The following is a 19,893-nucleotide window of genomic DNA, read 5'->3' on the forward strand; positions in this document are numbered from 1 at the left end:
GCTGCGGCCCCAGGTGCCCCTCGCTCCGCCGGGCCGCGGCCGTTGTCTGTCTGTTTTGTCTCAGAGCACCAACGGTGCCCGCAGTCAGACCGCAGCAGATCACTTCCTAATGCTGAAGCAGTGCTACGTGCCTCAAGGTTCAGCACAGCAGCGGTGCATTAAAGCATTAAGAAAGGCGCAGGGAGCGGTCATTCAAAGGGAGGACCAGACTCAGAGCCCAGCAGTGCGTCCAGTCGCTCTGCGGAGGGCAGATTTCGCAGGTGAACTACCGGCTGTCAGGCAATTCTTTTGCCTGCACATCTCAGTTACTACGAAGCACGTTTCTGTTTTGTCTGCGTTTATATCCATTAAGTCAAATGAGGTCACAGTTCTCAACAGGAAAACGTGGAAGTGAAAGAACTGCTGCTGAAGGCAGGCTGGCATTGGTTGCTAATTGACATCGTGCTCACAGCATCATCTGAGCACTGCCGGGATCTGAGTAAGAGCAAGACAAAAGCCAAAGAGCAGCTGGGTGCCGCTTCCCAGGACAAGAAGTCCTGTGCTAATGCAACCTTCTGTCCAGCACCTGGAGGAATTTAAAATGCCATTGCGGCCATTTCCAGAAAGCCAAGCCTCCTTTAAGGTTATTGCACAGCTATCTGGAGGTGTTTCACACTATCACAAGGGAACAACAGTGGCCATTGTTCCTTCCTTCGCTAAATTTGAACACTGGTGCACAAATATTTCATACACGTAAATTGCTATTACAAATAAATGGTTTAATTTCCTGAATGAAGGAAGATTTTTGCATGGACAGTGCTAGATAAGAGACTAGCACAGCCACGGGGTCTAGGGGAAGTTGGAGCTTTCCCGTCATTGTTACTCCTTTCACTTGGCCATCTTCAGTGCGATGGATGAACAGTTCCCAAGCCTTTCAGTGCCTCAGAACGGAGGCACACAGACCATCTCCCGTGGCACAGGTGATGCAGACACCGACCAGCTCACACACAAAGGGCTCGGGGAAGTCACAGACCTCCCAACCTGTCCTGCCGCGCCGGAGTGCGCCATGAGGGTGGGAGCAAAGATCAGCGGTATTCGTGCTGCAGAGCAGATGCCTGGGAAAAGATAACAGGAGTGCTGTGGCTGTGCATCCTCCCGGCTTCCGGCTCTGCAGCACGGCCACTTCCTGCACCACAGCTTTTATCCTGAGGCTTTTCTCTTCCTTGAATGTTCTTTGTTTCTTTTTGAACCATCTCAACTTTTGGCATGAAGAGCATCCTGTGACAATGAGCTCCGCAGCGCAATTGCTCACTTCACGAGAATGTACTTCTGTTGTTTTGAAAGATGTTATGGGACTTGTTATGAAACTGCAGAAACACCGAGCAGCAGGACTGGAGCTATTCGGTACGTGTATCTGTCATTGAGAAAAGCTGCACTGTGAAACCTGCAGAACGCGTGGCCACAAAACACGTTCTGCGTCCTTATTTCTCTTGCTGGTCTTAGAAGAGGTAGAAGACAGAATCGTATTGCAGACCTCCCAGATGGCTAAATAGAAAGTAATGCAGAATCCTTCTCATTTCCACCAGGTTTATCACAGTCTGGAGCTCCAGGAATAAATACCTTTCAGGAATAAACACCCACCATTTGCACGCTGTGCGTGAGATCCTCTTTTAAGGGGTCAGCAGGAAAAAAGTACTTTGAACGCAGCTGCAGTGCTCAGCATTAATCTCTTCTGGTCAGAGGTGCCCCAAACCTCTCTCGTGTGCTCTGGATCTCAGGTTTCCTGGGACGCTTGAGCAATGCGGTACGTTTCCCATCATTGACTGAAGAGTTTTCACTTATCTCCAAGGTCACGTTTTTATTAATGACTTTCAACATCTGCAATGTATATTTAAGACAATGACATTTGTCCTTGCTGACGCTGTTCTTTACCAAATGACATCTGATGTGATTTCCCAGCAATTACGTGGGAAAGAGATTGGTCTACCAGAGCCCTGGTTCACCACAATCCGTGGAAGGAGGCTAACCCTGGGAGAGGACAAAATTAAACTACAGTTCTCCAGATAGGAAACGTAACATAGAATCAATTCTTGAGCGTGAAACAATGTATATTTCCTATAGTTCTTTTCCCCCTGCCTGCCCAAGCTTTAATATATTCTCAAGAGCCATCCACGACGTAAATGAGAAGCACTGGAACTGGCAAGGCTGAGGTGTACATTCAGTTCTCTTGATATTAGATACCGACCTGCCAGAGGGACATTCTAAGCTTTGAGGAAGTGTTCTTCATCATTCATTGCATTACCCACCCTGAAACCCCCCTGAGCCAGAGCTATGGCTGTGCAGAGGCACCGCAGCGTTCACTGGGAAGTCCAACTCAGAACACAAGGCTCACAGCAGCTCTGCAGGGCAAGGCAGCTGATGCTGGCAGTGGGGGCTGGGAAATGGGAGCTGCTATACTAACACATGGAGACATGAAGACCAGTTCAGACCAATGGGAACTCTGAGATACTGACCAGAAGTTTGTGTGTAGGGAGATTCAAGCAGGGAGGTTCGGAGCTCAGTTCCAATGACAGTTTTGCACAATTAATTTCCTCATTATGACAAGAAAACACTCATTACACCACTTGACTCTCAATGTAGTGTGCGGGCCAGCCAGAATTCCCTGCTTCTGGCTCCCTGACAGTGCCAGTTGGCGATCCATAAGAGAAAGGCAGGGCAGGCTTGGGAAGTACAAGAACTAATATAGGGCCAGGGTGAGTTTGTTTAGAAAGCGAAATACAGCAGCAAGCATATGAAGGTTGGAAGCGGATCTGGAATCTCTTTCATCCATTTTTGCAACTACATATATTTGTTTCCATCCCTTCTTCCATATGAGTCTTCTCACATTACCACTGAGGGTGAAGAGTAGCGTGGGCATCTGTTTCTCCATCCCAAAGAACAGCAGCAACACTTGCACTAAAAAAAGTTGTCAGATGCTACTTTGTTAGTGTTGGTCATACGGTATTTATGGTCCCTCTTGCAAAATGCTGGTGCTGTACTTAGATCACTTTTTCTTTGCTCAATATATTAACAAACAAAGGGAGTGGCAATTCCATCTTCTTTCCAAAATAAAGGAAGCTGAGATAAATCTGATGGGGAAATCCTGTACTTTCATTCTGTAACCAGCCCATCATTTGACAAGGATTCATTCTTACATCTCCACTTTCTGATGTGTCACTCTGGCCTGAAGATGTGCTGGCGCTGTTGCTGTGCGGGGACTTCATGGAGGCTCAGTTCTCTGCAAGACACAGAACGTGAACTCAAGCTCCAACCGATTCTCTTCTGGGAGAAACAGTTTCATTTTGAAGGATAATTCAGAAAGGAGCAATCTTGACCAATAAAGCATAACTTAATTAACAATCTATCTGTAATAGGAATCCTGAGTCTTCACTTTTGCTTCTGTCTGATCCAAAGGCTGTGGTAAGTCGTCTTGAGATCACTGAGCTTTGAATCCACCTTTTGACTCTCTGCCTGTCACATCCACACAAACAATACGATGTGTGTGTATAAGCTTGACACCAAATGACATTTTCTTGTCTTCCTGATGTTTAACATTTCAGGAGTGAGATGGAGCAGAAGCAGTCTACACCTCAGGTCCCCAAAGGCAAATCTGTCTGAACACAAACCAGCAGGATGCTTTGGGGCTGGGCACAGCAGTTCTGTGCCATGGGACAGGGTTCATACATCAGCACAATCAGTGCTGGACCCTGGAGCCTGGACCCCCCCTCAGCAGCCCTCCCAGTTACTCTGTGCCTGGTGTTTGTCCTGGTCATGTCAGGAAAAGCATGAGCACACAATCGCTCCTAATCCCAAAGCCCCTCTCGCTATAGTATGGTTTCTGTGCAATTGTTCTCGCTTTGAATACCACTTCCGCCCATTTGCACAGGCTGCAAAGCCCCCTCTGCATCCCCCCAGAATGATTTAATAAATACGTAGCTGGAACAGTAATGGATGTGGTAACATAAATGGTCATTTGTTAACGACTTACTTTGCCTCAAGAACATCATGTCTTTGAATTGAGATGAATGCAGACTTTATTAACGTGGATTTCAGTTACAAGTAATGATTTATTTACTTAATAACCCAGGCAAAACATCGTGCTGATTTGTGTTCACTTTTAAGAAACTGAACCTTTTCATTGCGGGGAGCTTCAATTCATTCCCAATGCTGTGACATTTGTTAATCAGAAGTCACAGCCTGCTGATGCTGAGGGGGTCCTGAGCCCCCCCACAGCTGTGTCCATAAAGTCACCTGCAAGTGTAACTGGAGCAGTGAGTGCTGGGAGCCTGCACAATGAGATCTCATTTTCAGCATCGAGGAATAATTATAAGTGGTGTGGCCAGGATGAAAGGCGGTACCTGGGTAAGAAAAGGGAACACACAAGAAGGGGGAGTGCCAGGAATGGAAATGCCTCTTTAAGCAGAAATGTTGGTTTACCCTGTGACTGCTAAGCATGCATTGCCCCAGAGAAATAGAAGTCTTGGATTAGGTGACTTGGAGGAATCGGTTGCTCGGAAACAGGTAAGAAGGGGAAGCTGGGGTGAGGGCTGCAGAGGTGAAACAAGCCATGCACTGCTTCCCTCCCCAGCATGCAGCCCCAGCAGCTGCACAGCCCCACGAGTGCCTCCTGCCTGGGCAGCACACATAGGCCACATATCAGAGGAAACTACATTTCTGTGCTTTTGGGCAAGTGGCAAGGGTGGGGCTTCCCTGTGCTTCCAGGCTAAGATAACTGGCTTTTCTTCCCCCCCCCCCTTTTAATTGTTCTTCTGAGGTTTCTACATAATTGTTATTATCACCATGAATACAGACATTACTCAGTCTCAGCCTGCCTTTCGGGTTTCCTCCTGTTCACCTCTGAGGTATCTCTGTCTCTGTGGTTGGTTCTTTTGCACAGTCCCATCTTGCTGGCAGCAGGGACCTTGCTGACTTACTGCAAGCAGCCTCAGCCGGACAGACGCACAGCCCCAGTCACACATTCCTGCTGGACTTGCACGCTGGAATTTACTGTTTTACATAATTGAAATAGGCCGCACATATTTCATATACGGCTGGTAGAGGAGAACCTCCGAGCTCCATTTACCAGGCAGCCTCTGTTAGGAAGACGTTTTCCATGCTGGAAATGTTTACAGCTCTCAGTCAGAGATAACTGATGACAGGCTGCTGCTGTCATGGACTGCCATGTCCACATCACGATGCTCCTCAAAGCTGATGATCTTTTGATTCATGCTTTCGTGTGTCTTGTGGCTAAATTTCACCTTCCTGTTGGGATAACAGTAGGTTGAAAGGCCACATCCCACCGGCTGTGACCTTACTGCCATCCTCGTGCTACCAGCACTTGGGACCTCTACAGAAGGTTCCTCAAAGGGCTGCCAGGATGCAGGCAGGGCATTGCTCAGTGCCAGCTCATGGGTCATGTCCTCTTTTGTTGATACATGAGATCCCTTTAACTTCTGCCCTATCATTTCTTGCTCCTCTGCTTCACACAATGACTTGTTCATTTTCATCACAAACCTTATTTTCATCCCTGTGATTTCCTGTGTACTAGAAAGATACTTTGGCCTAAATGAAACCAAATCTCAGCGTCCAGCAAGCATAACTTCCAATTTGGTTTACAACATTTTAACTTCTCTAAGAGAAACAAAAGCAGTCCATGCTTATATAAGAACAAGCCCCTCTCAGCACACCCAGCAGAACACTGCCAGACTGCAGCTGCTTGTGAGCGCAATGAGGCAGCAGGTGAGATCTTTTCCTCCTGCAGCTGTAATAGCAGCACTTAAGCACAGACGCTGCCAGCCCACCGGGCTGTGTGCTACTGGGCAGGCAGACTGCTGGCCTGAACCAAGGCTTTGCATCAAGGTGTGTCTGCAGGATGCCTGTGGTCCACGAAGAGACTGCATTGATGTGAGGACTAATGATGGAACCTCTTGCAAAAGTGCTGTTTGTGATGCTGAGCTTGTAGACACACCATGAAGATTCAAACATACTTAAGTGATTAAGCAGTAAAGTGAAGTTGGAAATATTCATGGCAACATATCTAAATAGGATGCCTTGCTCTTGGCTTTGCTATCAAACCACTTTCCTGTCTGATACAACTAACCTTAATTATCCTTGCTGAAAGCATGAGTATTGGTGCAGACAGATGGTGTGCAAACTTGATTGCACAAAACCCTTTCATTCCCTGGGTGGTTCCTGGAGCTGGCTCACACTTTTGCCTGTCACGATGCCCAGTGGATGCTGGCCAGTCAGTCTTTTATGAATGGATCACTTCGGCTCTGATAATTGGGTCACCCACGCCGCTGTGCACCCTGACAAGTCCCATGCAAAGGGCTAGCAGTGGACTTAATCAGCAAATAGGGAACATAGAAATAGCGGCACTAAAAGGTAGAAATCCGGCTGGTCCAAATCCTTCAGGTTTTCCCTGCCAGCTCCGAAGGGAGCGGGGGGCGGAGAGCGGGGGGGAGCCGAGCGGCGCTCGCCCAGCCGGGGTAGGAGCCCTCGGAGCGAGGGCTGAGGGCTTCGCGGAGCTCCGCTCCCCGGGCGGGGGTACCGCGCCCGCCAATGGCCGGGCAGAGTCCCCCCCTCCGCGGGAAGGGCCGGGCCGGGAGCGGGGCGGGCGGTGGGAGGGCGCCCGGGGCTGCTCATATAGCGCTGCCCGGCGCGGCCGCCGCTCAGAACGGCTCGGCTGCTGTGCCCGGAGCCGCGGAGCCGCCGTCCTTTCCCCGCAGGCTTCCGAAGAGCAGCGGCGGCATGACTTCAGCGGCGGTGGAGATTCTGGGGCTGGGGCTGGGCATCCTGGGCTGGGTGGGGGTGATCCTGGCCTGCGGGCTGCCCATGTGGCAGGTGTCCGCCTTCATCGACGTGAACATCGTGGTGGCGCAGACCATCTGGGAAGGGCTGTGGATGAACTGCGTGGTGCAGAGCACGGGGCAGATGCAGTGCAAGGTGTACGATTCCATCCTGGCGCTGCGGCCCGAGGTGCAGGCGGGCCGGGCGCTCACGGTCATCGTGGCGCTGCTGGGGCTGGTGGCGCTCATGGTGACCGTGGTGGGCGCGCAGTGCACCAACTGCATCCGGCCCGGCAAGATGAAGTCCCGCATCGTGATCGCCGGCGGGACCATCTACATCCTCTGCGGGGTCCTGGTCCTCGTCCCGCTCTGCTGGTTCGCCAACATCGTCATCAGCGACTTCTACGACCCCTCCGTGCCGCCGTCCCAGAAGCGGGAGATGGGGGCCGCGCTGTACATCGGCTGGGCGGCCACGGCGCTGCTGCTCTTCGGGGGCTGCCTCATCTGCTGCTGCTCCTGCTCGCAGCGCGACGAGACCTCCTTCCCGGTCAAGTACTCGGCGCCGCGGCGACCCACCTCCAACGGCGAGTACGACAAGAAGAACTACGTCTGAGCGGGGCCGCCCGCTCCGCCCGGCCGTGCGGGCACGCGGACAGACGGCGCCGCCGGCCGGGAGCGACTACGGTGAGCTCGGCCGACGGGAGCCGTGGCGCTCCCCATCCCGGAGCCCGCCCGGCCGCGGCATCACGGCGGCGGCAGCCCGGCCAGCGCCGCCCGGCCCGTTGGCACCGCCGCGCTGCCGGAGCGGAGCCGGGAGTGGTGGGGAGCCGCCGGTGCCTCTCTGCGCGCTGCCGGGCCGTCGTGCGTGCCCTGTCGGGGACGAGAAGCTTCCCTTCTTCGTTCTATCTCCTGCAAACCTGCAGCTGACTGACTTCCGCCACGGCTTTAACTGGCTAAGGTTTTTCCTTTTGTTCTTTGTGGGCAACTAAACTCGGGTTCCCATCTGAAAGACGATCCTAACGTTGGTCCTTATTCATGCGGGCAAATAACCATTTGGAGAAAGGCTCGTTGTTTTGGGCCCTCAAAGAAGTGCACTGCTGTGTGTGCCTTTGAGACTTCTGGAAGTGATTTCAGATAGCTGCTGTTGCTTAGCAGAGAACAAAACCCAGTATTGCAGGTTCTCCATCACTTCCCCGTCAGCTTCTGTTCTTCTTGTACTTGAATACGAACTCACTGCAGGTCGCCAGTTACGGGAGGACTAAATGCAGAGACCTGGGAGATCTTTGTGCCCCGGTCCCAGCAGGGCATCCCTCTGCACCCCTCGTCTGTACTACAGGAGACTGGAAACAAACCTTTCCCTCGCTCGTGATGCTTAGGCTGTGAGAGGCTTCGTGGCCTTCTTGCTGAGCGCTGCTCGCTGCCAATTCTGAATCACATGTGCTCAGCTGGACATACACATGCTCGGCTCCCCACTGTAACTTTGGTAACCTGCACTTGCCTTAATTTAATTAATCGGGCTAGAAGACTTTATCCAAATATCTTCACTGAGACGGCGCAGTGGGGGAGGGAGATGGGAGGTTATGGCTGCTACGGCCCTCACAGCTCCTCCTGGTAGCAGACCGGGAGGATGGTGCTCTGGGCAACGTAACTCACTTTCTGAGCTCTTAAACCTCACAGCAGCCTGGATTATTAACACGTACCTTTCCCTTCTATGCTGCACACAAAAAAATCCAACACCAACATAAGTGCCAGAGGGGTGGTGAGATGCTCTCATATAAACACCTTCCTTGTAGCACCAGACTGAGACAGAATGCTGCTGCAGGCTGAGGTGGCACCATGCTGCCACAAGGAGCTCCCTGCCAGCAGGGAGAGGGGAACAGTGCTGTGTGTACACAAAGCACAGCGCTCAGAGCCCAGGGCTCCCCACAGCACCTGGCTCTGCACTGACTCTGATGATGCTCAGACACGCAGGCTGACCATTCCTGGGCGTTGTGACAGATTTACATTGACTGTCCTTGCTTTGCGTAGCTAACTTAAAACCCCAGCAGTACCAACCCATACAAGGATCTGAAAGAGGAAAGAGACTAAAGCCCCCACAGACATCGATGCTGAATGCTGAGCACAGAATTTCCCCTTATTAAGATAACTGCTTTTGTTTTTAAGCACACACGTTGCAGGCTCTGCACCCTGCAGACAACAGAAAGCGGGGCCGTATGTCTGGGATCAGCTTTGTTCTACAAAGAGGTGCCGTTCCTGTAGTTTGCAATTAAATAAAACCTAAGATGTTGTTATGGTGGGATATGTAGTTTTGGTACAAGAATGAAATACTCCATATTTCATCAGTGCAACTTTTTTTAAACCAGTGTCACCCTGTAAACTGTAAATGTATTTAAGTGCATAATATTCTGCAAGAAATCTACCAAAGTTGGCTATAACGGTTTGGTGCCTTTATTTGTTTCACAGTTATTTTCTTTGTATTTTAAATGCTACCGTCCAACTGTTTCTGTGACCCAGCCCCTACCTACAGCCACCCTACACCACCCCCAGCCCTCTGCCAACAAGAAAGAAGAATCAACGGATATTAGCTCAAACCCTGCAGACTTCACTTTGAATTGATCTGCTAAAATAATGGGATTTGTCTCAAATGGGAGAATGACAAATAAACCGCAGCCCGGCAGGTAGGCCTGCATGGGACTTCACCTCCGAGCCTTCGGAAGTGCTGCTGATTTGGGCACTTAGCAGACAGCAGACTTACTGCCTGTTCCCTGCAAGTATTTACCACCAAGTCAGGAATGTTGCGCCGGGGGGTGGGACGGGCAAAAGCACAGCCCTCCAAATGGAATTTCTTTTAGCAAGCCAAAATTCTTGATAGCTTCATGTCATGGCAGGGCTGGGTCCACCGATAACCAAATCTGAAACAGCTCCACAACCCGACCTCGTGGAAGAAGCCAGTGCTAACTGTGTATGTACTAGTTAACAAACCTATCCTAAACATCCTATCCTAAACATCCCTCATTGCTGATGTGTCAAATCCACAGATCACAGGGTAGTGTCCAACAACTCCCATTCAAAAGAATAATTGCATGTTATCGCATCCTTCGGCGTACTTATGTGTTGTATCACCTCACAAGAAGCAAAATGAACAGCCACCCATGTTAACGTTGCTACCGACATTGCTGGCTTCAGGGCACAAACTGGGTTCTTTTGCACTGTTTTGTTTTCTGAGAGCAAAGATCTCGTCCTGAAGCTTAGGAATGGAAAGCATTCGGGAGCAGGTCTGAACCTCATCCCAATGGAAATAAAGTTCTATAGCACTTGTTTTTATTTTGTATTTATAACTCCACATAAAAATAAAAACATCTCAACCAACCCCCAAAAGGAGTCACTCTTTATGAAGGGCAGGGGATGGTTTGGGCTCAGCAGTGGGGAGCGGTGTCCACAGAGCAGCCTTCCCTTCCCCTCGGCTGCTGGAGGGAGAGCTGGCTCAGCCCTGGGGAAGCGGGACCTTCCCTTGTGCCGCCCTGGGACCTCAGCCCTCCACTGCAGCTCAGACAAAAGAGCAAGTGGCAGCGGTTGGTCTTGTGATGTGAGCACAGTAGGAAGTGGACTGAGTCCCAACTGCTTGGAGAACAGCTCTAAGCACGAAGTCCTTTAAGCTTTCAATTCCTACAAGTTTAAAATAGAAGGGTGGAAAAAAGCCCACTGCTGCTTGGATTGGGCCCAGTCTGACCTGATACCCTAAATCCTTTCCAGCATCCATTTTTGTCACGAAGTGCATTCAAGCTGGGGAAAAAGCATTTTCATGGTTGCATCAGAACAGAACCTGTGAAAAAATGTCTGTTAAAGGAAAGTGCAGAGACTAATTACTAGTGGGGGGATTTGCTGAAGTTACGTGGCTGCCAGGGAGGTCTTTCAATATTATTTTCTTTTTTTGCAAGATTTTTATGCTCTCTTGAACTAACTGCTGCTTTAAGAATGAAGAAAAACTATCTTCAAAGACTTCGTTTTGCAGCATTCTTGCCAGCTTGGTTGAGATTAACAAAAGCTCCTTGCCACCCTCCTACTGCTATGCACATGCTGGGCTGGAAGAAGGATGTCTGCTGGCCTGGCCTTTGTCCTGCTAAACGGAACATTTCACAGTTATGAATTTGAAAGTAATCTCAGTTCGTAGCCTGCAAATCTGGTTAAGATCCTGTCTGTGTAAAGAGGGGAAATGCACCAGGCAAAGGGAAAAGGAAGCTCCATCAGTCACGTTTGCTGCAGGATGTTTAAGGAAATGTTTCCTTTTCCTGCACAGAGATGTCTGCTCATTGGAACAGGAACGAAACATTTTACTTGAGTGAGAAACCACCGTTAGCTCCAGATTTGTGTTTGTAAATCTATTCCTCAGCTCAATACTATATGAGGTATTTACTCTTATTCTTTGGCCATCTTTCAAACCACAAATGCAAATAAATATTCTCTTAATCCAGCTTTCCTCAAACTGGGACCAATCCATTCATCTGTAATGCTACATAAGATTCCTGCCTAACAGAAGCCATACACCACAACTCAGTGTCACATCCCTGCATGCATTCAGCAGTCTAATCATGCAATATTCATGATCACTCCGTACCCACAACGCACCCTTTTCACTGTTGCTTTGTGTTCTAAAAAATAATTAAGTATGTACTTGAGGATTTGCTTTTGTAGGTCCACTTCATAACATACAGCAAATATTTCTGCCGTATTAGATCAGTCAGAAGACAGCAGCTGAATCCTCTTTTCAAGTCAAACACTGTATTTGTTTTACCTGTGCACTAATTGTGGAAGAAAAATGGTCCCAAAAGCAGAGCCTCAAGCAGGTCTGGTGGCTTTCTATTGGAAGTAACAATGTTCTCTTGTTCTTATTCAGATCAGACTTTTGTGTGTATGTGTGTGTGTGTCTCTGCTCCAGTCCGCTGCTTGTTGATTCTTTGCAGGAAGGAGCAGTCTGCCTAGAAAACCCCTTCTTTTCCCTACCACAGACCTCAGTTACAAGAAAAGGACAGTTTCAACCACTGTGTCACTGATAAAACCTCCCATGGCAACAGCAAAGGCTTTGCAGTTGCTTGGTTACATGAGCTTTGCTTCACCTTTTCTTTTTCCAGACACAAACTGAGACATTCTGCCATGAATCAACTTAACACTGTCTTTTGTCTGTGGCATTTTCAGATTTTGTTTACAACTTCAAGCTCCCCCCTCCTTCCAGAGCTCACCACGTAGTAGCTTCGACTCAGACTCTGGCACACAGAGGTAACAAGCAGCATGGCTTCCCAGGGAAACACATGCATTACATGGCAGCTGCCAAAGGCTTGCACCAATCTTCTCACCACACTGATTCCAGCTGCACCTCAGGCACTCTGACAGTGTCCCAAGATATGGCTTTTAAGACTGGCAGAAATGCACTTTACTCCATGAGCAACAGAGTTGTCAACATGAAACTGCAATTTCATAATGTTGAAACTGCTCTCTGTAGGACAGTAACTTAAGAGACCTCCAACACCCAGGGCAGAACGGTACAAAAAGACTTTAGCTAGAAGACCAGGCAGAAGCTAACTAAATAAAAAGATCTGCTCCTCATACTCCTATCCTCCTCGGAGCAGTCTAAATGCAAAGGTCATTCATTGATGAGGTCCACAGCGGTCACAAGATATTCCCAAAGCCCAGCTGAGGTATATTCACACCACTGTCTCTTTAGGACAAAATATATCTGGTTTAGACAGGCTTAAAGTGCCTTGGTGCTACTGTAGATAGCAATAGAGGTGGATCTGTTCCCTGTGGTACCAAGTCCAGGGAGGGCCTCTTCTGGTGCAGCCAGGCTGCCTGCGTGGTGCAGGAAGGTGCTCTGGCATACGCAAACAGAACAGCTGAGCCAAGCCAGTGCGTGTTTATTTACAGTGCAGGACAAAAGTAAATGTTTGCCTGTAAAACCCAGCTATTTTAAACAACAGATAACTCTCAAAAGCAATTCTGATCACACAGGATCACAACTAGGCGAGTCTTGAATATCTCCAGAGAAGGAGAGTCCACAGCCTCTGTGGCAACCTGTGCCAGTGCTCTGCCACCCTCACAGTAAGGAGGCTTTCCTCACATTCAGATGGAACTCCCTGTGTTTCAGTTTGCAGCTGTTTTCTCTTATCCTGGCACTGAACAACACCAAAACCAGCCTTGTTCCTAAAGTTCTAGCCAACCAGGTAAGCGGATGCACGTCCAAGTGTCACTGATCTCTGTCACATTCCAGGTACTCCAGCAATTAATCAGACTATACGTAGGCACCTGTGAACTTTGTTCTCACTCTCAACCACTCCAACTAGAACCAGTTCCACGCTGCTACTTGGGCACAAATGAGTTCACTTTGGAAAGAAAAATATTCCCTCTTGGACAAGAGCACACATGAAATCTCCCAGCAGCATGATTTGGTTTCAGTAGAGCTTCACATATTTGAAGGAACAAGCAGAAAAGCAACAATCACAATTCTTATCAGCTCTAACAAGTGCCTAGCACGGCAGGATTCTTGTTCTTTGTATATTTTTAGATTACCCTTCCAGTTGTAATGTTCTGCCCGCACTGCCTATCTTTTGTTAGAATTAGGATATCTGTTGCAGCAGCCTGGATAACCTTTAGCCTGAGCTACAAAACCTTCTACAGTTTCCAATTATAACAGCAATCTTTCATTCTATAACACAAATAAACCAAAGTATTATCTCAGCACAGAAGACTCACATGAATACCCAATGACTGCTGTATGATTTCACCATTTTTTTTCTCTATCATTTCCTCCTATTATTTCACTGGAAATGACTGCCAAGATCGAGGCAACATAATACATTTCACTGTGTTTGTTTCTGAAATGGTTTACATCTACTTTATTTTTGTTACGCTGTTGACATTTAACCCTGTTGACATGCAAGACAGGTTTTAAAATGTTGTATCTACTCTCAGTTCCATTATATTCTTGGACCCACAAATTGTTCACTGATTTTGTCTTATCCAACTGAGAAGGTCTACTTGTTCCATTAAACACCAATTCTAGATAACTCTTAACTTCCATAGATTTTATATGCAGTATATGATATGGAAGAGGAATTTGAACAGTTGAAATAAGAGTAGCATTTCACATATATGGAAATGGTTTCTCCATAAAGACAATCTTGGTATACTACACCAATATGGACCAAGCGTTATTTTAGGGAAAGGGTTGGTCCCATGGGATGGTACAGCAAGAAATGAAACAGCAAAGGCCTTGTTAAAACAGCTGCTCTGTCCCAAAGGCTGATTATTAATGGTGCAAACAATATCTTTGTCTCCTGCTCTTCTCATAAGATTGGTGATTTTTTATGATTCTTGTCTGCAAAATACATCCACAGCCTTGCAGAAGGTCTAACATCCACACTGCTGAAGGGTAGAAGGTGAGGCGAGGAGGAAAACAGTTCAAAAGTTAATTAAATAAAAGACCACAAAAATGTGCTGAATATCAAAAAATGAGAGGTCATCACATTTTCTTCCTCGGGGCTGTAATCAGGGCAGGAGGAGGTGTGGCATGTTTTGTGTAATTTCTGGCAAGTCAATGCAGTACTCTTGGAGCCACGTACAGTACTGCCATCTTTGAAAGGGGTGGACAAGAAATCTTTTCTGAAAGAGAAACACTTGTTGGTTATTTGGAGACAGCAGATGCATGCATTGGGGCTAATCAAAATGGGACTTCGGCCAAGAACAATATTTACATTTACCAGCAAGAAGCCTCTATAGAGAAGCACTGAGTTAAAAGAGTTTAGCAGATAATAGGAGAAAAAAAGACAAGTGATGAACACAAACAATGCTGGCATCAGCTTCTAAGGATTCCAAAAATAAACCTCTCTTCCAAACAGATCTTTTTCCTCCTATCATCTGTTTATGCAAAGAAGAGGTGAGGACTCTAATGCTGGGTATAAGGCGGTGCAGCTGTGCTATATTTCACTCCCCCTTTTGTTGCAGAGACAGTTCAGTGGGACGTGCTCTTGTATCCTATTTCCTTTATCCTATTTCCTTTCCTTCGTTATTCACAGCAGAACCTTTCACTTAGCATTTCTAATGGCACCGTGTAGTGCTGTAGTGCTGTCGTTTCAGGAAATGCCTGGCTGTATTCACTGCTAAATCAAGAAGGAGTCATGCTGGTAATTCAGGGAACACCTCATCAGAAGAAAAAAGGCAATTGCTGCTGAGCTATTATTTTCCATTTCATTTCACACACTCAAAAGAGCTCTGGTGACCACCCAGTGGGTGCCCTGAAACAGAGATTTCAAGACACCTTCCTGAGCTAGAAAGGCAGGCCGGATTTACTGCTCACCCTCCATTGTTACTCACTCTTTTCCTGTTAGTCTTTGTTTTCTATTTTTGTATTTCACCCTGTCATTTTCAGTCTTTTTCAGGTTCTCTTCTCAGGTTTCTACACAACAGCTGGGAAGCTTCCCTTTGCCAGCATGCTATGCCCAGAGAGTTTGCTGAAGAGATGTTCTACAATAGGAGCCAGCAGGACCGAGTCAGAATTCAGAAGCCTCAGCAAGGAGGAAGTCTCTCACAGAGGACATGTTCATTAAGTTATTGTTCTAACCACTATTCTATTCACATAGCTATGCTGCAAGTGGAACCAACTGAAACAATACTCTCCCCCCGTCTTCATGTTCATGAAGCAGCACACGCTGGCTTTGCAAAGCAGGTAACTGTATACCTACTCCTATGCATGAGCAAACACTGCTTCTGTGGGTGTGAATAAGCTACAACAAAATGAAAAGAAACTTAAACTCCTGCCTTGAAGGAGATTTAGACTGCTAGTAGGAAGAATGGGAAGCAGCTTAGATTAACGTTAGAAACAGAAAACACACAGATAGCAATAACTCATGGGAGCAGAAAGAACAAGCAGGTGGCAGGGAAAACTGCATGGTTCAGAATGATTTTTCCTTTCTCAGTCTGTCTCAGTTTGAGAACATTTCTGACAACTGGAATAGCAGGTACAAAACAGCAGTATCTTAAAAGCACTAAGTTTCTTACTGAAATCCTTCAAAACAGATGAAGTAAAAATATCCACAAAGCAGGTAAGCATCATAAGGTAACTCACTAATTCCTGGTAACAAAAATAAAACAGAGCTCACTAAGCCAGCTTAGATGGTTTCAAAAACATAGATCGGGTCCCTTAGAGATCTGAGCAATTCCACTAAAATGTGAAGTTACTGACAGCAAGTAGTTGCCATAAGACAACATAACCTGACAAATATATTCTGCAATCGTGGTACTCGAATCCTGAATTACAGCGGTGATCACAGTGGCATTTAAAAACACTATTTTACCTTCCTCATAGACTAGTGATCTAGCTACACTTTCATATCACACAGGAGGGAATTGTTAATGGCATAATTATTTCAGGAGCCCTTTGGTGACTTCCAGCAAATAAAAGCACAGAGAGCTGAATGTCCCTGTGAATTCTTTCCAATCCAGTGCAGGTGCCTCCAATTTTCCACTGACATGCTGCAAATGAATGATTAAATGAAAGTAAATTCCACCGAGCCAAACAGTGGAAGGAGACACCAACACCACGAGGACTGAAAAAACAGACATGCTGTATCAGTGAGGAGAGGTAACTGAGTGCTCTACACAGTTAAAAAGACAGCACCTGTTTCTGTAAGGGAACATTAGCTCTTTGTCCAAGGATTGGGAAGATATTATTTCAATTGAAACTATTTTTTAAAAGAAAACAGAAGACTCAATATCAGTACTTACCTAATACAGGTAACCTAGATAACATCAAGGAATACCCAGAGAAATTACCTACGGTTCTTAAGTCACAAAGCTGTTTGACTTTGGAGAGCTCTGTAGGTGAGTTAGGGAAAGAAAAACAAAACCTAGACTTAATTAAGTAGGCCTGAATTCAGAAAGCAAATGACCTATATTGTGATTTCACTTGCGTGTACATTGTACCTTGGTTAGTACATGAGGTATGCTCAGGCTTGCTCATAAATTTCTGCATTGGAAAAAAATAAAAGTCAAATGCTTGAAGAGAATGAGAATAGTTTGAAATTAAAGCTCACATCATTCTCTTTCCCTAGTGAGTGTTCTGTAATATTTCCTGCTAAGAAAGTGTTTATAACTCAGACAACTTGTGCATAGAGGTGGCAATGTACTTAGAGCTCCACCCTGGGCAGCATTTTTTCCTTAGTCCTTGAATCCAATCCAAAGGGAACTTTCAGTACCACCTTGAAGCCAACAATGGTACATGAGAGCCAAGAGAGACTTTAATTTTTCCATGTAAAGAAACAAACAATTCACTGTTTTCTTTCCCTTCAACAAGCCAGACTTCTCTATCAGGCTTCCTGGGATTTCTCTACCTATGGAGTTAGAAAGCTGGATATGAGCCAGCAATGTGACCTTACAGCTCAGAAAGCCAGCCATATCCTGGGCTGCATCCAAAACAGTGTGGCCAACAGGACAAAGGAGATGCTCCTGCCCCTCTGCTCTGCACTTTGAGACCTCACCCGGTGTACTGAGTCCAGACGTGGAGTCTGCAGTGCAGGAGAGACACAGACCTGTTGGAGTGCATCCAGAGGAGGGACACAAAAGTGATCCATGGGATGGAACACCTTTCCTAGGGGGACAGGCTGTGAGAGCTGGGGCTGTGGAGCCTGGAGAAGTGAAGGCTGCAAGGTGACCTGACAGTGAAAGAAGCTATTATTGATGGGTTTTCAGACAGGAATATTTTCTGTCCTTCATGTAAAGTTTTAGAGTAGCAAATACAAATAGTATTTGCAAAAGAAAATGTTGTAGAGATGTTTACTTTCATCCACAAGAACTAAAAAAATAAAATAAAATAAAATAAAAATCTTCTAAAAATGTTTCCGTTCTAAACTTGCAAACAAAATTTATTATTTTAGCATTAAGCACTCTCACTTTTTTGCCATCTTATATCACCAAGTCAACAGAATTTACTCCATCTATTTATGCATCGTTCAGTGATGGGGTCTCTGACATTTTTTTCTTACATTTTCTTTACTATCAGTAAAAACTAACTGCGCTCTTGCTTTGATTTGAAAAAATAAGCACCACCAACCAGATTACGTTCTGCTTGGATGGCTGAGAAGTGATGCACACAGCAAGAAAACTGCTAATTTGGACCACTGCCAGCCTACCAGTCAGCACAGAGGAACTGGGGTTACAACAGCTACATCCATTAAGGCATCAGATAGCAGAACAGTACAGTACCAGTTAAAAGGAGCACATGAGGAGCTATTAAACAGAGGAAGAGAAAGCTGGCAATATCATTACACTCCTGATAAGTCTTGTGCATCTGCATCTCAAATACTGCCTGCAATTTTCCTTCTGGTCTGTCTGACAATTACTTAAAGCAGTGCAACAGCAATCAGGATGCCAGAACAGCTGCAGCAAAAGGAAAAAATAGGCTGTCATTATTCAAGACTGAGAAGAGATAACTGCAGGGAACACAGAAGAGGTTTATGAAATGATGACTGCACAGAGGAAACAGGCAAAGACTGTAAAGCATCAAAAAAGCCAACAATTGGCAAGGCTGCATGTCTGCTCCCTACACAATATTACACAGGATAAAACTTTACAAGGAACTGAGAGGAAGTTACTCCAGTTTGCAGATAACTACTGACAGGCACCAAATACACAGAAACCACATCTGGATCAGGATGTCCTTGGGAAGGAGGGCTGTGAGATGCGGAAGGAAGCATCATGCTATTTCTTTGTACCCTAGCATCTGTTTTTGACATTAGACATGTCAAAATTTGGATCAAGTGTCCTTCTGGTCCCTCCCTGCGGCTACACCTACGTTTAGGGTGGTATAAACCTAGTACTTCATTCATACAAGAAAGCTGCAGTACTTTTTCCTTTTTTTCTTAAGAGCAATATAGAAGGTAAGAATTAATTTTCACCACTACACAACCTCAACACTGGTAAGTACAAAACTGCTGACTCCCTGTGATTCTTGGGGCTGGGAATACACTTCAATTCCAATCAAATGAGGTCCTTACTGTGTAATCTCTATTATGTCTAAGTGGTCATGAATCACTGGGCAAGAACAGCATGATTTAGTCAGCTTGTTCAGACACTTCAGTACTTTGGTACATTTAATTTCCTTAAAACATCAAACTTTTTAAAGGATGGTTTTGTTTCTTTCGTACTTTTGTTGTTCTCTAAAATAGAGTAGGAGCAACAGAATTCTAAAGCATTGATTTTTACAGCAAACAAACTGGAGGAAAAAGAGTTACTGCAGCTCAAACATAATCCTCAGGGAATGTTTCTGTTTGCATTCAGACATGGAATGCCACCATACATCTAAAGAAGGTAAGCCGATTTCTTACTGCTTTAACTATTTCTTTTAGAATGACGTGTCAGGGCCACATTTTCTATTTGGACAAATAAATCAAGTGCATAATAATCTCTTCATGAAGAGATGTTAAGAATTCTTGGCATGGAAACTCTGTCCAACACTTAACTGTTAGAAGTGACTACTGAACCAGTCGGCAGCATTTCACTGTGCCATTCCAGCTGCTTCACTGCTGAATGGGGCTGTTCTGATGATACGAGGGAGGCTTCAGAAGGTTGGACCTTCCTGTACAATGATTCTCCGAGTAAACAGCATTATCATATTCATTTACAAATTCTATAGCATAGAATGAGCTACATAAAAAGTGCCTGATACTTCACATATTCTAAATTGCTGACATGCACATTTTTTATCCACTGACAAAGACATCCTCCAATTTCCACACAGACGTAACTATTTTCTCTTATGTAACATTCAGTATTCCTCACCAGTTTTGGGTCACATTTGACAGCCTCTGGATCAGTTCTAAAACCACCTTGGGAAAACTAGAACCCTAAAAACCAAAAACAGGAAAAAACCCAGCAACCAATAAAGGAGGCAACAAGGGAAGCTTCTTCCCCATTTAATACATCTACAACTTCAACTATGGACACCACACTGGTTGGAGGTCAAAGAGCCTGCCAGTTTAATCACACATCTCAGCAGAATAACTAGGTCCCATTTCCCATCCTCCCAGCACAACGCAATGTG

At 46.2% G+C, this 19,893-nt stretch overlaps 1 protein-coding gene across 1 annotated transcript; it reads left to right on the plus strand.

Moving 5' to 3' along the window:
- Positions 1-6,709: 6,709 nt before the first annotated feature.
- CLDN5 (claudin 5) lies at positions 6,710-10,174 on the plus strand. The gene has a single exon (XM_072351375.1). The coding sequence runs from the start codon at positions 6,769-6,771 to the stop codon at positions 7,417-7,419; it is 651 nt and encodes a 216-aa protein (XP_072207476.1). The 5' UTR covers positions 6,710-6,768; the 3' UTR covers positions 7,420-10,174.
- The last annotated feature ends 9,719 nt before the right edge of the window (positions 10,175-19,893 follow it).

The sequence above is a fragment of the Excalfactoria chinensis genome, chromosome 16, assembly GCF_039878825.1.
Source record: "Excalfactoria chinensis isolate bCotChi1 chromosome 16, bCotChi1.hap2, whole genome shotgun sequence".
Lineage (NCBI taxonomy): Eukaryota > Metazoa > Chordata > Aves > Galliformes > Phasianidae > Excalfactoria > Excalfactoria chinensis.

What these genes read in the sequence shown, in the direction of transcription:
- CLDN5 (XM_072351375.1), top strand. Translation starts at nt 6,769, where the DNA reads ATGACTTCAGCGGCGGTGGAGATTCTGGGGCTGGGGCTGGGCATCCTG.